We start from the raw sequence: 17,855 nt of genomic DNA on the forward strand, positions 1-17,855 counted from the left end.
ACACACACACACACACACACACACATTTACATTTACTCCCTTTTCCCCAATAAAACCTGATTGCTGTTTAAAATTATTTTCAGATTTGAATGGCTATATTACACACTTTTGGGGATTAAACTCAGGGCTATATCCCCAGTCCTTTTTATTTATTTATTTATTTTTTGAGACAGAGTCTTGCTAAGTTGTTGAGGGCCTTATTAAATTGTCCAACTGGCCTCCAACTTGCAACCCTCCTGCCTCAGTCTCCTGATTTGCAAAGATTACTACCAGCTGCATGCATGTATTTTATATAAATGAGAGCAACCATACATTTGTTCAGTATCTTGCCTTTGTCATCTATATATCTTGGCCATCTTTTCATATTGGCACTTACCAATCTACCATGTAAATAGCTGCATAGTATCCAATTTTGTGAAATAGTTTAAAAAAAATAATTAAAGAACTTTTACTTCCATTTGTTGACTTTCCTAATCAGTAGTGAAATTAACACCTTCTAAGAAAGTTTAGAAAACCTCTTCAGACTGAGAATGAGTGACATTTGTCCACCCTATAGTTGGTGAGAGGGACTCAACAGGACTCTGCACTGAGGGCAGTAGTATTTTTCACTGTATGGAAAAACAAAGAACTCTCTCCAAAACACAGTCAACATACTCAGTGATATTAGAGTTGCCAACAGGTGAGACGACTTCAAAAATAAATAAATAAATAATAAAACTTTCTGTTGTGCCAGTTTAGTAAAAGAGCAGAGACTTGATATGATTGCTCAACATTAGCTGGATCAGAAGAGAAATTTCCAGACTCAGTTACAAGAGAGCTGAGGATTCCACCAGACAGTCTGGAGACAGCTAGAAAGGGACATGAGCAGCAGAACTCCAAATCAGCAACAGCACGTGTGGAAGGAGCAGTGACCTATGGGGAGAGTCATAATTCATAGACCAAAGCTCTTCCAGCAGAGGGCAGTGCCTCAGATATCAGGCAAGGCCCAGGACAACTAGAGTCAGTGCTGGGGACTTCTCTGGAGAGATTGCACCAGCTTCTGGCGGTGGAGAAGTTGAGCTAAACTGTCCTTTGAATTCTGTAAGTAGCATTGGGGGATACTGAGGAGGGACAGTGGAACCTCACACTACTGTGATTTGCCTGTTTTCTAGTGTCTAAAAATTTGGATTGGGTATACATGTCTATTCATACAGTTTAGCCATTACAGCTTTTAACTAAGGAAATTTGGGGTCATTTTCACCAAGTTAGCCACCGAATCTCTCAGTTTCTGGGTGAACTTGAATTTTTAAAAAATGGAGTGACATACCTAAAATATAACCTAGACTTCTGACCCTGGGGCCTGTGGAACTGACACAAAGTTTACAAGTAGAAAGTCAGCAGAGGGAAAAATAATGTAAGAAGTAACAATTTTATCTAAAAATGGAAACTTAGTGTTTAACTCTGGAGTTATTGTTTTTTTTTTTAATTTTAGTGGCTAAGAAAGATGGCCTTTAAAACAAAATTTTAAAGTGGAAGAGCCAACCATGCAAAATGTTATACATGCAGATAATCAAAAATTAAATGAAAGTAGTCCACAGGCCTAGACCATGTCCAACCAACTCTTCCTTAAATATTGGTCTTTTCTGCTGTGTAGTGGTTCAAATCAAATGGGAACAAAACCGTGTAGAAAGTCTAATGCTTTTGTTTTTGAGTCTTGGTATTTTTAAAAAGAGGAGTGGCTTTAGTATTTGCTAGCGGACCAGAGTCAAGGCAGATTTGCTGGATAATAAAAGTACAGTGTGTATTTAACTGCCAGGCACAGCTAAGTAAAACACCACATATGAAATAAACGCCAAAGCCAAGTCTAAAGGCAGTCTGTATACATGTCTGAGAAAAAGATCAAGTGGGAAGAAATACCAGCAAAGATAATAAACTTCCTGAGCTGTTTTCTTTTTCCTGCAACTTTTAGTCCAGGGATGTTTGACGTTCTCCCGATTGCTAGATTATTAGCTGGCGATCCTCGCCGGCCAAGAAGCGGATCGAGTGCTCAGACCCAGCTGGTGGAGGCCAAGAAGCCAAGGGACTTCAACGGGTTTAGGGGTGGGACAGTCAGCAGCGGCTGCGGGCGGGAAAGTAGAAACGCTGGAGGTTCTCAGAGGGGCCCTTTCCCAAGGCCTTAGCCCCGACCTGAAACTGTCTAGGGCTGCCTGCCTCGCTCAGCAGGGCGCGGCCCCAACGCCACCCGGCTCGCCCCGGAGAGGTGGGACTTTCCCCACCGGAAGTGATCCCGTCCAGTCTGGGGGAACTGGGGCACCTCAGCCAGTGTGTCAGGGAAACCCTTCCGGGTGTACGCTGGGGGTGGGGGGTGGGGGGTGAGAAAAAAAAGAGGTGGGTTCGCCTAGAGTCCCTGCGGCCGCCGCCGCCGGACGGCCCCCGCCCCTTTCCCCTTGGCGAGCAGCGGCGCTGGGGCGGCCCTCGGACATAGGAGCCAGCGGGTGGCCATGGCCTTGGCTTGACAGCCTCCCAGGCAGCCGAGCTGGTGTGGACAGCTGGGTAAGCGGTGGCGGCTGCGGCTGCGGCTGCAGCTGCGGCGGCAGCAGCCTGCTCTGAGTGGGAGCTGGGAGAGATGGCAGCCAGGGCCGCCGGCTTGGGGCAGGGGTCAGGCGAGTAACGTGCGCCTTTCTCCTTTCATAGGCCGACGACCCCCGCGGGAGCCTGGGCCCAAAGACCCGCCCCGGCGGCGGTGACTGGAGCGGAGCCCGTAGGCCTGGACCGACTCCGTGGCGCTAGCAGGAAGCGGGGTCCCTGGGCCCCTTTGTGTGAAGGGCGGGGGAGGGGTGCCGGGCAACCCCTGTCTGCGGGCTCCTCCTTGGACGCCCTTTCCTCGGCCCCCACCCCTGCCCTCCTGGGGGCGTGCTCCGTCTCCCCACCCTCGCTCGTCTACTCGGAGGCTCACCCTCCTCCCCACGCCCCCTGCCTGGGCTCCAGTTCCTATAGGAAGGGCATTACCATCCCATCCCCACCCACCCGACACTCCGCTCTTTCCCCTCCCCCTCCTTTAACTTCCTCTTCTTCCCCGGTCGGGCCCTCTGCTTCTCTGCACTCTCCTCCCCAGTTCGCAGATTTCCGCCCACCTTCCGCCTAGGCTAGCCGCAGCGCAGCTAGCGGGGTGTTCTTTTCCCTACTCTGGTAGGAGTTAGAGAAGGTGAGACTCATGAGGGAATACAAGGTAGTGGTGTTAGGGAGCGGAGGGGTTGGCAAATCTGCCCTTACTGTGCAGTTTGTCACCGGGACTTTCATTGAGAAATATGACCCCACCATTGAAGACTTCTACCGCAAAGAGATCGAAGTGGACTCTTCCCCCTCCGTGCTGGAAATTCTGGACACCGCAGGAACGGAGCAGTTTGCCTCCATGAGAGATCTCTACATCAAAAACGGCCAAGGTTTCATCCTGGTTTATAGTCTGGTTAATCAACAGTCTTTCCAGGTAACCTAAACGAGTCTTGTAATTTGTTAGAAGGGGGTGTGGTAATTCTACGTTGACTTTTGATTTGCTTGAACCGTGCGTTAATGACTGTGTTTTCCTTTTCAAAGTTGGACATGGCACATTTTTGAGGTTACTCCTGGCACGGAAAAGTATCGGATGGTTTGTATAGACAGTGCTAAAGTAACGAGCGTCAACAAATATGTTAAAGTTATTTTTAAAGAAAAGAAAATGAAAATGAGATAGGTCGGTCTGAATTTGTTTAACCTGGAATATAACCTTCTGAAGTTGCTTATTCAATTCAACAAGTATTGATTAACCTACTCACAGAACAACATCTAACAGATAATCTCGGGTAAATAGAAAGCTTTGAAAGGAAAAAATTATTTGGAGCCCATTATCTCTTGAATAGATAAGACCTGGGTCTGCTTTCCTCTCCCACCCCCTCTCTGTTCTCTCCCAAGTTTCTCAACTACAGCCATAAATCTTAGTGCTGCAAGATGAAGAACTCAAGACCTGCCTTCTAGGCATTTTACTTACTTATTTACTTACTTGGGGGCATGTAGTAGGAAGGGAAGTTACCCATGGGAATGGCTAGTACCTAGAATTAATAACCACCAGAAATCAAGAATGACTCTCCTTTTCTACATTTGATCCAGATTATTTCTGGTATCATATCCTATATTTATAGAAAATATGTGAGTCTGGAAACAGTGAACAAGTGCAGATTTCTTACCCCAGCAGGGTAGCCAAACTGGATGTGGTCCAATTTCTTAGGAAAATCTGTCCTGTCCTTCACTGGGAGACAGAATGAAGATTTAACGTTATTTTAAGATATGCAATAAATGTTGCTATTTATTCTTTGAAAATAAATAACCTCATATTGACCCATTATATTGACCTCCATTGATTTAGGAAATGGATATTTTTTCTGCATTTAAGGTATGCACTTAGAGTTGCTTACTTGAGAGACTTTAAGTGCTTTAGCCTATGCAATGTGTTAATTTCACATTCTTTAATATTTTAAGTTAAATTACTATCATGAGTTTTTCCAGTACCCTCGTATAGCAACTTCAGAGATTATTTTTAAAAGATAACTTTGAAGTAAATGAATCAAAGCTTTTGGGACCAAACTAAAATTCATTTTATGTAGGATTAAATTCCAGACAAAAGTAGCATAAAGCATTTCCCCCCCACCCCAAAAGTACCAAAGTACTAAAGGTGCTATTTGACAGATTTTCTTTCTAAAGGCTTCTCAGGAGATTTGTTATTCTTTCAGCTGACCCTCTTGAGACTGGGAGTCTTTTGAAGGTTGTTTCACAAGATTTCCATTATATCCTCTTCTGTTATACACATAAATAGGCAGTATAAACCTGTAGCATTATTTCAACAGAGAGACTTAGACTCTTGAGCCCAAATTCCATAAGTTTGGATTCTCAGCTGAACTTGTGTTCTGTAAGGGCAAAGTTAAAAGAAGTTAACCTTGAAGACGGAATTGATATGGGATCAAACTAAATTGTTGCAAATATAAGATCACTCTGAATTTTTAGAAATGTTCTTGGATTCCTTGTTTTCCCTTTGACCCACCCACAAATGTTCTGTTTGTAACTATTCAAATCAAATACACATTTATATTTAAGGCAAATCACAAACAGCAAATTTGAACTTGGCTGTTAGCTATGACTTATGTCCCTTGAATGACTATTTTCTGATGTATATACAATAAATTCAACCATCATTTTCAAAAAAAAGAAGGAAAGGAAAATCACAAAAATTGTAATGCTAGAGTTAAATCTATAATATTGTCTTCCCCCAAAATTATTGCTACTGGAAAATTGTTAAGACTCTTTTCTTCTGTAATTAATTGTAATTACTCAAGAAAAGTAGTACAGGAAGGGAAAAAAATCAAGTAATAAAAACAAACATAGGCAAAGAGAAGTATGATTTCTTCCCGCCCATATTCCCCCTACATTATCCTTCTTCAGTGGTGATCACCATGACAATATTTTCTACTGTACTTAAGTATATTTTAAGGTGTTTGATTTTATTGTAATAAAGACAAACTATTCAATTTGAGTGTATTAATCTGTTTTAAAAACTGTTCTTCTAGGCATTACAAAGTATTTTTTGTTCCCACCTAAAAAACTTTCTCTCAAGCCCTCTTGCTAAATGGCTAGGAATGCATGAGTGCTGCAATCCTGTGCTTGGATAACAGGTGTTACAGGGAGCGATGACAAGCAGGCAGGTTTAGGGAGATGGCCAAACATCCTCATGTATGAATGGATTAATCATGTTTGGGAACTTGATTTTTTAATCAATATAGACTGAAGGTGGGAGAAGTGTTAATATAAGTTTTAAGGTTAGTGCACATCCTGCATTTAGCAGGGCCTATAGAAATTATCTACTTGATGGAAAAAAAATAATGATGTTTTCTTTATTGGGGTGTGTGATTTTATTTTGGATTCAGCTTTATGTACTTATGGAGGGATGACTTTTGTGATACTATAATGCTTCTGTTATGCAAACACATAATTTTTCTTTCTCTTTGTGATTCTTTGAATAGGATATCAAGCCAATGAGAGATCAGATTGTCAGAGTGAAAAGATATGAAAAAGTCCCACTAATCCTAGTAGGAAACAAAGTGGATCTGGAACCAGAAAGAGAGGTTATGTCTTCAGAAGGCAGAGCTCTGGCTCAAGAATGGGGCTGCCCTTTCATGGAGACATCGGCAAAAAGTAAATCAATGGTGGATGAACTTTTTGCTGAGATCGTCAGGCAAATGAACTATTCATCACTGCCCGAGAAGCAAGATCAGTGTTGTACAACTTGTGTTGTCCAGTAAAAAGATAACCTCAATCATGGCCATACCGAGCAGGTTAGTTGTTAATGAAACTGTATAAACTAGGTAGTGTTTTGTGTTTTTTTGATGAAGTATAACAAAAATCTGGATAACAGTAGTACATAGGATACTACCTTAAATTTCTTTATTTTTAAAATGGCATTTTCCTCAACATAAAATAGTCAATATTCAATGCAGAAAGCTTAAAAAATGCAGATAGACAAAACAAAGGTAAAAAATTGCCTAATATTCCCACCTTTAAGATTTATTTTTTGGGGGCTGGGGTTGTGACTCAGTAGTGGAGCACTTGCCTAGAGTGTATGAGGCACTGGGTTCAATTCTTAGCACCACATAAAAAACTAAATAAACAAAATAAAGGTATTGTGTCTATCTACAACTTAAAATATTTTTTAAAAGACTTATTTTTTAAACTGAATTGCTGTTCTTCCCTCTCTGCCTTATTGATAACATTTCTTTGGGGAAAGTCAAAGGACAATACACCTTCACCCTGTTTTGCTGATTTAACATCTAAAATACACTGGAGAACATTCAGAAATTGTCTCAAAATATGATTAGTTTTGTGATGTTTCCTATGCATTTATGCTATTATACTCTGGACAAGAGAGTTGCTTTAATTGAAGCCATCAATTTACCATCACCAAAGTGCTTGATTTAACAGGATGATTATTTAATCAAGTTCATCCGTACCTTGCACTTGAGGAATTTAAGTGACCTGTGATGATGATAAATTATAATGCCACAATATACGTTGACTTCATTATGAATATATGGTCCAAATGAGAATCTGGTTAAATCATTTGTGATGTGTTAGAAGGTGCTGTCCCAATTAATAATTAATGGAATTAATAAGAAAAATAAATCTTTATACCTTTCATTGAGTTAAGTGCTAAAGGTTGTTTTTAATGAAACAAGTTTTGAAAAAGTAAGATTATATAAAACTTAGCACTTAAAATGAAATTATTTTATTCATATTTTAGTCTTGATTGTAATGGAGCAAATGATCTCACTTAGACAGTAACACTTAGATAATAAGATAAAAACAAACAATATCATGGATGACTGAGAAACCACAGCAAATGCCAGACTAGCCCAATAATATCAGGAATGAAATTGATCTTTCTGAGCCAAGGCTGACCTCGAGTCTAGGAGGCAGTTTTGCAAATGGCAACAGGCATTTCAGATTGCAGAGATGATTCCTAATCAAAGGTCTGGCTTCATATGTGCTCCCGGGAGAAAAGACTAACAGTCCCTAATTTATCTTTGTAGACAAGGTCTACTGTCAGGTAGTGTCATCTTTGAAAATGAAGGATGACAACAGTGCTTCATTCAAAATGCTTTCACTCATCAGCTTTTAGCATATCAGAATATGTTGCAAACTCATTTATTTTCTTCTATCTAGGCACATCTATTATTTTTATAAAGTCACTGTTCAACTGTAGTCTAATTTTTGTTGATAGTGTCACACTTGCAGTATAGTTATTTCAGGAGGGGACAGACACGTAGGCAGTTGAGTCCCATGCTATTGCTTCTGTAATCTCTCTTTTTAAATTGTAAGCCAGCTTCAGGTTTCAACAAGTTCTGTGTGGTGACTGCATCTTTACCATTATGCTCTTTTCTCTAACTGACACCATTAACTGGGCAGAGGACATTACTATATACGTTTTGTTTTAGTTTTATCATCTTTATAAAAAATTGATCAAATCACACTAAATTTTGCCAGTTTTTTCTCATCATGAATGTAGACAGCTATAGAAGGTAAATGGAATAACAAATATTCTTATAGAGGGCCATTGTTATTAATTTGTAAAGCTTTTAAACTAATTAATAATTTATTAATTAGTTTAAATTAATAATTTCTAAAGCTTTTAAACCTTTTTTATTCTGAATTATTTGATCTTATTTCATTTTGCAGTTTTTGTGATGTGACTTATTTTTCCATTTGATTACCTCCAGGGATGCATACATAGGGATTTTTTAAAACTCTAGCCAATTATTTTTATATTTCTTATTAATTATTATAGGAAATATCAACCCAGGCATGAAGGTGCATGCCTGTAATCCCAGTTACTTAATAGATGCTGAGGCAGGAAGATGCCAAGTTTGAGGTCAGCCTGGGCAAATATGAGACACTGTCTCAAAAAATGTACTAAAAATCAGAAATTATTAATACTAACAATTACTCACTTTTCTAGTGATACGTCAAGTTCCCTGTGTGGTTTGTTGCATGGCTTTGTTTTTATCAGAGCAATACATGAATGAAGGTATAGACTTTGAAATAAAATATCTAATCAGCTGAATTTCTGAAAATATTGGAAGGGAACTCCCTGAATAAAATCTTTTATTAGAACAAAGTCTATCATATGCAGATTTTTTCCAGTGTCAAATAAGACTGGACTGCTGTGTGTTGAAATCAGTAATCTGAAGCTAGTAAAGTTTGTGATTATTCTTGCTCACGATTCACCTTTAAAAAATAAGCTAATGGATTTCAAATCTTGTAGCTTGTGAGTCATGAAGCTATGAAGTCTGTCAGTCCCAAATCTAGATTGAAGATCAAACTTTGATAGGCAAATGTAATTTGAGAGATGTTTGTTCTTCATATTTAGAGGAGTGCCTTGTCTAAGTTAGAAATAATAGAATTTAAAACAGACTGGGATCATTGTTGTTAATCTGTTGCGTTTATCTGAAAGGGAAAATCTATTAATGCTCTAAGAATTGTTCCTTATAATTTCTCACATTTATTTCTTACTACCTTTTAATTTGCATTATGGATCTCTTGCCTAACTCCTCTTTATCTTCATGGCTCCAAGGATTATTTCCTCGATTTTTACACTCACATTGGCAGATATTTTAGTGTAAGTTTGGAAGCATGACCAGATTTTTTATACACAGTCATCATTCTGATTTCTTTACTGACCTGAGGGGGGGGGTACCATCAAATGCTTTGAAAGACCTCTTTTACTGTACAGCTGCAGTATAATATAAACCCAGGTCATTGCAACTCTCTTGTTGTATTCACTACATCATAGCTCCTCCATACTGGTGTACGTAATAGGCAGTCTAGTGTTTTAGCACATTGTTATTGAGAAGGATGGATGAATAATCTCATAATATGAAAGAAGTAAATCACAGTGCTATAGGAATTCAGAGCAAGTAGAAAGCAGTCTCAACATTCTGGGCTCTTTGTTATGTGAGCCTGTCTTCTGCATTGTCAGATGTTTAGCAGCATCCTTGGCATCTACCCACTAGATAGAGATAGCATCCCCCAGGTTCCTGGCTGTGAAAAATAAGAATATCTCCAGAAATTGCTTAATGTCCCCCTATAGCAGAATCACCCCTGATTAAGAACCACAGAGTTAAAGGAGCTCAGGAGTGGTAGCATCTGAGTGAGGTCTTAGGAAAGGGGTAGGATTTGAGGGGATGTGGGATAGAGTTATTTCTAAACAAAAGGCATTTGAAGAAATAGCATGATAATATCTTAAAATAAGGGGGAAGTGCATTAAAGTTATCCTTTAAATGGACAATTTAGTATATGTTTTTGTCAAATATAGTTTTTTAAAGACAGGTTTTGAAAGATTCCTATGAGTCAGCCCGGTATTGATGAAAGTTATAAAGAAATAAAATGAGGAAAAAGGTGTTCTTTACTACAATTTGAAGGTCTTCTGCAAGATTTTATCCATTTTCCCATGTATTATGGAACTGGTTCTTCTAATAGAGTAAATGGTGCATAAGAGTACCAAACACCAGGAAGCAAACTGAAAGAACAAAGATCATTATTTATGTCAGCCCCAGTTCATTATATATGTCAGCCTGAAGAAAAAGGGAGATTCTTGATTCAAGACTAGCTCATCATTTCACGTGGCTGCAGAATTCCTGGGATGTTAACAAAGGCTCCTAAAAGGCTGAACAATCTACGAATGCCATTTTCGTTCAGCTGGACTTTTTTCTTTTCTTTTCTTTTTTTTTTTCTTTTTTTTTTTTTTTGGTGCCAGGAATTTAAACCTAGAGGCACTCTACTCCTGAGCTAAATTCCCAGTCCTTTTTATTTTTTTCTTTTGACAACCAGTTTCACTAAGTTGCTAAGGCTAGCCTCAAACTTGCCATCCTTTTGCCTGAGCCTTTGGAATCACTGGGATTGCAGGTGTGTACCACAGTGCCCAGCGGAACTTTTTTCTAAATACAGTGGAATTAATAAGCATTTTCAGGATTTTTTTAATGAATGAAAAAGGTAGAATCAGAAATGTTTCTAATCTTTTTTTTCCAGTTTTTCATTAGATACAATGTGTTGAGAATTTAGCAAATGTGAGGGGAAAATCCTCGAGATTAAATCATTGTTTGCTTTAAAATGCTGGCATTTTCATATCCAAGTTAAATATTATATCAGTAAAACACAGGTGAAATTCTGTTGTAGTAGGGAGTTTGGTTGGATACTTTCCTTTTTTCCTTCTCCTGTTCTATTCTGTGTATCACTTCAAGTGGGAGAAATGGCTTATTTAAAATTCTCATCTGTCATCCAGTTCACATGGTGAGCCAGAATGGAGTGGAAGAACTGAGTGGAGAAAGAAGCATGCTTTGGAATAGTATGTACCATGAAGGCCTAGTGTGGGTCTAGGGTAAAAGGGAAGAAAAGAGTTGCTTTGACCTCTCTGCCACCTTTCATTCTCCCAGACCTGCACTGATCCCCACAGGGTTCATGGTTTGAGACTATTCATAGTGGACAGTGTCTAGTTAGACCTGCTCTGGGTGTGAAGGTGTCTGGTGATTAGAATGACTCTTTGTATATTTGTTCCCTCTTTAATTGCTTCCTTTTAACCTCAAGATTAGGCTTTTATTGCAGAATGAAATGCATATGAGCCATTGAGTTTTACTCCATTACCTCTCTGGCTTAGAATGAACCATCAGTAGAATTAACAAAAATTACATCATGAAATTGGAGAATTGCCACCAAGGAAGTGTTCTAGCCATGCTACAGGGAATATTCTCCTCATGGGATTACTTCTCAGTGGAATTCTATAGTTCAGAAGATAATGTCACTAAGAAAAATTGAAGTCTTGTCAGCTGTTGGGAAAACTTTTCCAATCCAAAACATACTCCCAAATTCCTTTGATTAGCCACAGTGTTAGGAATATCACATTCAGAAAGTGCGATTTAAGCTGGGTGTGGTGGCACACCTCTGTAATCCTACTACTGAGGATGGCAGGTTCTAGGCCAGCCTGGGCAAGTTAGCAAGGCCCAGGTCTCAAATCAACAAAATACAGTTGAGGGGAGCAGTACCTTATCAGGTCTGATTCAGTTAGCAAGTGGGATTGGATCATTTAGCTCACACTACTGTTTATTATCACTGGACCTAGTTTCACTACTTGAGATCTCAGAATTAAATCCTTCATGTTAAACTTTTGGGAGTTTTAAGTCTAGGACATAAGGAAAATAGCTATTCCCTTCTACCCTGGGTTTATCATAAATATTTTGGGTGTATGCATCCTTTAAGCAGGATTCCACCTGCATTCATATCATAAGTATCAGGAAAATTAGGATAGAGAAATGAAACATAAAATATTTTTTTTTAAATGTAACCTCTAGACTAGGCATGGGAGCACTTGCCTGTAATCCCAGTGACTCAGAGGGCTAAGGCAGGAGGCTCTCAAGTTTGAGAGCAGTCTCTGTAATTTAGGGAAACCCTGTCTCAAAAAAAAAAAAAAAAAAAAAAAGGACCAGGAATGTAACTCAGTGGTAAAGCTAGACCCTGGGTTCAATCCCCAGTACCAAAAAAAAAAAGTAGCATCTGTCAGATAACAGAATGTCAGCCTGGTATTTCACTAATACAAATAATATTTAACTTGGATATGAAAATGCCAAGTAAAAATATGAAGGAAAATTAATTTTCAAAAAAATTCTTTGGTTAAATCCCCAGAATATCATGTTTCTCAAAGGAGAGAAAAAAGAAAAATGACTATGATTGCACATTTATATTTGCTTAAAAAAAAGGAGAGAGAAAGAATGCTAGTAAATACCATTGTATTGAGAAATGGTAAATCCAGTTAAGCAAAAAAGACATTCACTAACTGCTAAGCCTTTCAGGAGCCTTTGTTAACATCCCAGGCATTCTGCTGCCTCGTGAAATGATGTGTTAGTCTTGAGTCAAGAATCTCTCTTTTTTCTTCTGGCTGACATAAATAATGATCTCTGTTCTTTCAGTTCTGTTTGGTTCTCTTGTGTACCAATTTACCCCACTCAGGAGACTGTATTTCACAATTTACTGAGCAAAAGGTTTGGACTATTGTTTGATTGGTTTCAATTTTTTATTTTTTAAATAAAAACTTGTAAGAGTACAAAATAAAAACAATCAATTAAGCAAGTGTTTGAGCAGAAGCCTCCAGAGTTAAGATTTGTTGGGTGTCTTACTGAAAACTTGTGAGGACAAGGATAATCTGTTCTATATTGAAAGCAGCATTACACCTTTGCAATGTGTCTAGTGTCCTGTCAGTTAAAAAAGTACTAATTTGACCAGCTGCTTTTAAGCCTCTGGAATGTTTTCCTTTTTTAAATGAATAAGAGTGTTAATACACTAAAAATTTTGCTGTCACTGTGGAGCAAGAATATTTACATTCTCCCTTCTGTAAAGTTCTAAACTGAGAGACACCGTCCTTTTGGTTTAATGCAAGATTTTGCTTCAGGATTTATTACTGTACAGAATTATATTACTCTTTTGAAAAGTAGCCAGCATTAATACTTTATTTAAAGGTATATCTAATGTTGATATGTTGAATATGACTCAGCATTTATCTATATGAACATTTCATTGGATTATTGTCATTTTGTAAAATGCGGATGAAACAAATGTTAACCAGGCTTTTGTGAGGCGGGTAGTAATGAATATATAAACTTTTATTTAATATATATTATGGTCAGTAAGCTGGTTTGTATTATTAATGTTGATTTGGGTTAGATATAAATAGTAACTACTTTCTTAGTTTGATTTCAGAGAAAACCTAAACATTTTATAAGTCTTTAATATTTAAGAGACACAAACATTTGAAAATCTCAAACTTTCTGTAATTATTTATTTTGAAAAATGTAGATTCAGATTTATAGTGAATTTAATAAATTAATTGCAGGTAGTCTGAATTCCTAAATATTCTTCATAAGGAGATGAATATGTAATGAAATATTGTTCTGTTTAAATAGGTATGAAAATTCAAAGCAGAATTAAAAAATACATACGTTATTAGTCTGGATATCAAAGACACAATCCTGGTCTTCTAGACATTTATAATACTTAAGAAATGAAAATAATACATGACATTTGTACAGTCATTTTATAAAGTACTTTCATATATTATGTTACAACAACCCTGAGAGAAAAGTATTTTTATCACTGTTTTAATAATGAGAAAACTGGACTTAAATAACCCATGTCCTAATTAACAATTAACTTTAATGCAAAAAATTCTTAATTTAATTAGAAAAACTGTTTCTATGATATTTTCTATGAAGGAGGATTTTGTTCTTTTTTCTAATGTGTTTAGGTGGCAGAATTTCAATAATGATTGGAGCTACCTTCTTCAAAAGTAATCATGTTTATGATACAGCTACTAATAAAGCATTCTATCAGGCCCTTTGAACACTACAGAAGTACAGCTGTCAAATAAAATTAAAATTATGCATTTATAAACGTTGGTAGAACCCTTCCAGAGCTTCCACTGTTTTCTCTTGGCATTCTTTCCAAGTTGCTACTCTTTTGTTTCTGGCTTTATGATTACATTTTTTATCTACTATGTTAAAAAAACAAACATAATTCCATTCCCCTAGAAGCTAGTTGGTGATTCAGCACAGCTGAAGGACATTGTATCTGTCTGAATGATAGATCCCCCCCTCCACAATATTAAATGGAAGGGCAGAAATCTATCAGCTATAATAGCAGAGACTGAGGAATCCCAGTCACAGAGGTCCTTATGTTTGGGAGAATGTTTGAAAAAAAGGCATACTATAGTGGGAAATGTGAACTGCTGCTATCACCTTGCATTTAGCTCAAACTAGTGTACCTAGTAGGTGCTCAATATCTAAACTGTTTGAATCATGTTTTTTTTATTTTAAATTGCCAAAAAGCTTTCAGATATCCCAGAATGCAATGTAATTAACACTTTATGGTGAAAGTTTTTAAAGTGCCAGTTTGTCTCAATAAAATTAAATGAATAGGAAAAATTACCAAAAAATTAAATTGGAAAAAATCTATCATTGTCAAGTTTACTCATAATTAATATGCATTTAATTCTAATAGCATTCCCAGTTAAAATATGAAGGTATCAAGTTCAAAGTAGAAGCACCACTTTCCACATGTATACTCTAAGATGGTTTAAACTAGTAAGAAACATTAATATTGCATAAGTATAAAGTCTAATAAAATTTTAAAAACCCAACTGGAGTAGTTACACAGACACAGTATGTGATATCCAGTGCATCAATACTGTGCTTCTACTTTTTAATGACATTTCAGGGCCATAGAAAATTGCTTTTTTACTCAAACTGATGGAGAAAACAGTGAAAGTCCACCTAAAGATTCTTACTCTTGTTACTGCTTCTGTTTCCAGTTTTTTGAAACTATAATCTGTATTTCTATATTTTTATGACATTTTTATCTTAATTGCAGATAAAACTCAGAGGAAATTTGCACAGATGCTGCTTTGGAGAACTTTACAACCTGGGTTGCAGAACTGAGCCTTGGTAAACCTGTCTCTATTACAGCATGTTGCCATACATCTAATTAAGTGCATAAGGTCTTTGGCCTTCAAGATCCAACGACCTTAAACAAGAATGCTTAGCACGTTTACCATACGTTTAAAATCTGTTCTTTATCAATCAGTCCTTTTATAGCTTTCTAAGTTCTTATTGATGGCTAATATGCAAGGGTTAATTTTTAATATTTTCATTGATTTCTTTAATCAGTTTCTCAAGTTGTATTTATTAAATACTCAAACTCAGTATTACCTACTCAATGCCTTTTAAAAGAAAGTTATAATGGAGAAAAAATTGAGCCTTAAACAAATGGTTACTGCTGTATATTACCTCGTACCAGTGCTTCATCCTATTTGTAAAATCTTTCTCCTTCAAATGGTTGGTTAATACTTTGAGACTTTGTTTACGTGTGGCAGTGTTGTAAAAAGAAACTAAAGATCACATTTTACCTGTATGGATGGAATATCCCTTTTCCTCAAGTGCAGTTTGTGCTGTGTTTTTGTAATTAACATATTCTGAAAAGTTACTATTGCTATTGGAAATTGACTATAGACCATTTAGTTGAAGAGTTAAGCTTTCGATTCCATTAGGTTTTCACACGTGTTAATCTCATTTACAGCATCGAATTGCGGCAGTAACATTTTCCTTTCTGTGAATTCTAAATTTAGTTATGACCTACTTAGCAATGCCTTTGAAAAGGGATATTGTATCCATGGTAAATTAATTGTATACCTAAACAGAGATAGCTCAGCTTTGCCTGTCAGGCTTGTAATTGACATCTAGTAGACTTCTGCACATGTAAAATTGAATTCAAATAAAATCATATACACTTTCTAGTTCTTAATATTTGTCTTTCTGAATAACAGTTTAAAGCAATATTTGTTAAAGTTTTCTTGCACTATCATGATTGCTTTTTAGTTATTTCTCAAGAAGCATGTTCGTAGTAGAGACAAAATCTGTGTAACAGGAGGGAGAATAGCACCAAGTCTCTGGGCTATTTTTTATTTTTGCAAATGTGCTTTCTAATAGCCATTGCCTTCCACGTTGTTTACCTAATCAGCACATTTTGTCTGAATACTTGAACATTTTAACAGTAACACAGGTATAGAAGCAGAAAGGAAATTTAAAGAGTGATTTTTTTTTTTTTGGTTCAGTTTTAACATCAACGAGTGCTTTTCATAGCAAAGATTTTTCAGTTGTGTAAGGTTGACAGTATTTTGCTGTTGGATTTTATTTGATTTTATTTGTGTGCTTTTAATTTGCAGAAGTTAGTAACTGCAGCTCACCTACTGCACCAAAGTTCTCGATTTTAGGAGCCCAGCTTTAGTCATTTGAACATGCTTCTAAATAAAACAAAACAAAACCAAAACTATACTTTTGATCTATAATAACCGCTCAATAACTTTGTCAAGGAAAGCTCTAATATATGCAGTGACAGTTTATGGAAGGGTGTGGCAATTTTAAATTTATATTGTGTGTGATGTTCAAATACAGTGATATCTGTATTCATGTGATTTATTGGTCAGCATGACCATTAATTATTGAGTAGAAATTGATTAAACTTTGATTTCCTTTTTTTAAATCGTGTTGCATTTGATTCCTGATCAAATTCCCCCAAAGTGAACTCTTGCTCTTAAATTTTGAATTTTCTTATTAAATTGTAAGTATAGAAGCAATTGAAACATTGTTTTTACTATAAACTGCTTGAAATGAGTACAATTTAAGTTTGCACTTTAATACCAAACTTAAAACCAAATGCTCATTTCAAAGTAGGTTAAGTGATCATGATTTATTCTTATTAACTTTATGAAATTCTAAAGGAATCAAATAATTCATGATAAATTTTCTGCCGATTATTGATTTTTATACAGTGTTTCTTTCCTATGGATATTGTTCCCTACCCTGCTCCCCAAACCTGCTCCCCAAACCTATCTCTCTCTGTTAAAGTGTTCATTGTCATTGACCTCAGCTACAAATTTAACTTGAATTCACTTAGGATCACAGGAATCAGGGGAAAGTGATTTTAAAGGTGGTTTCTCCAGCACATTTTAAGAAAAGGGACCAAAAGTTATTTTAGCTTCCTCAATAGATTGCATGTTGCTTATTAGGATAATAAATTAATATTAAATGCAATATATGTCTTGTCTTTACTATGGCATCTGTTTAGGAGTTGTTCAAATCACTGCAGTAGGGCTTTGCTAATAAAATCATGTAACCTATTATCATGGATCTAATGTACTGTAACTTTATCGGTGAAAGGTAAAATCTCGAATAACAAGTACAAACATTGAACAATTACCTTTAAAGATTTGTAAAAGTAAATTTTTCCAATAGATTTCATTCTTGTCATTTTGTAAGACGACCCTGCAGTCCACCTGTTTGTAACTTTTTTAATAAAATAGACATCTGTATTACTGAGGTTGGTTTCTGTAATTATTTGGTGTATCACTTCTTGTTCTAGATTTCCTCACTTGTAATTCTTTTTCATAACTCCAAGTCTTTACTTTTAATAAAAATGATAATTTGTATTACAGTACATGTTTAAATGGTAATTAAACATTGTTCACTTATTTCCTTAGTCACTATTTTGACATATATGGGGGGAACTGAAATATGTCCTAACATGTAATATTTAATCAAGTGAAATAATTCATAAATAAATTGGAAATTATAAATAATGAGTAAAAAGAAGGTATAATACATATAACTTAGCACAACTGGGCTCCATCCATCATCCCATATTATGCTGTTTTAGATGCTATCCTTGCAGTCCAAAATGCCTTTTTTTGCAATGAAAGCACT

At 36.6% G+C, this 17,855-nt stretch overlaps 1 protein-coding gene across 2 annotated transcripts; it reads left to right on the forward strand.

Annotated features, from left to right (window-relative positions):
- The first annotated feature begins 949 nt into the window (after positions 1–949).
- On the forward strand, positions 950–17,471 carry Rap2c (RAP2C, member of RAS oncogene family). 2 transcript variants are annotated; one of them, XM_013363966.3, is made up of 4 exons: positions 950–1,080; positions 2,674–3,466; positions 6,027–6,338; positions 14,968–17,471. In XM_013363966.3, exons 2-3 carry the CDS (start codon positions 3,194–3,196, stop codon positions 6,303–6,305), a joined length of 552 nt encoding a protein of 183 aa, XP_013219420.1. In that variant the 5' UTR covers positions 950–1,080; positions 2,674–3,193; the 3' UTR covers positions 6,306–6,338; positions 14,968–17,471. The 2 variants fall into 2 exon arrangements, with proteins under 2 accessions (XP_013219420.1, XP_005337753.1); XM_005337696.4 differs by lacking the exon at positions 950–1,080 and adding an exon at positions 2,321–2,532.
- The last annotated feature ends 384 nt before the right edge of the window (positions 17,472–17,855 follow it).

The sequence above is a fragment of the Ictidomys tridecemlineatus genome, chromosome X, assembly GCF_052094955.1.
Source record: "Ictidomys tridecemlineatus isolate mIctTri1 chromosome X, mIctTri1.hap1, whole genome shotgun sequence".
Taxonomy (NCBI): Eukaryota; Metazoa; Chordata; class Mammalia; order Rodentia; family Sciuridae; genus Ictidomys; species Ictidomys tridecemlineatus.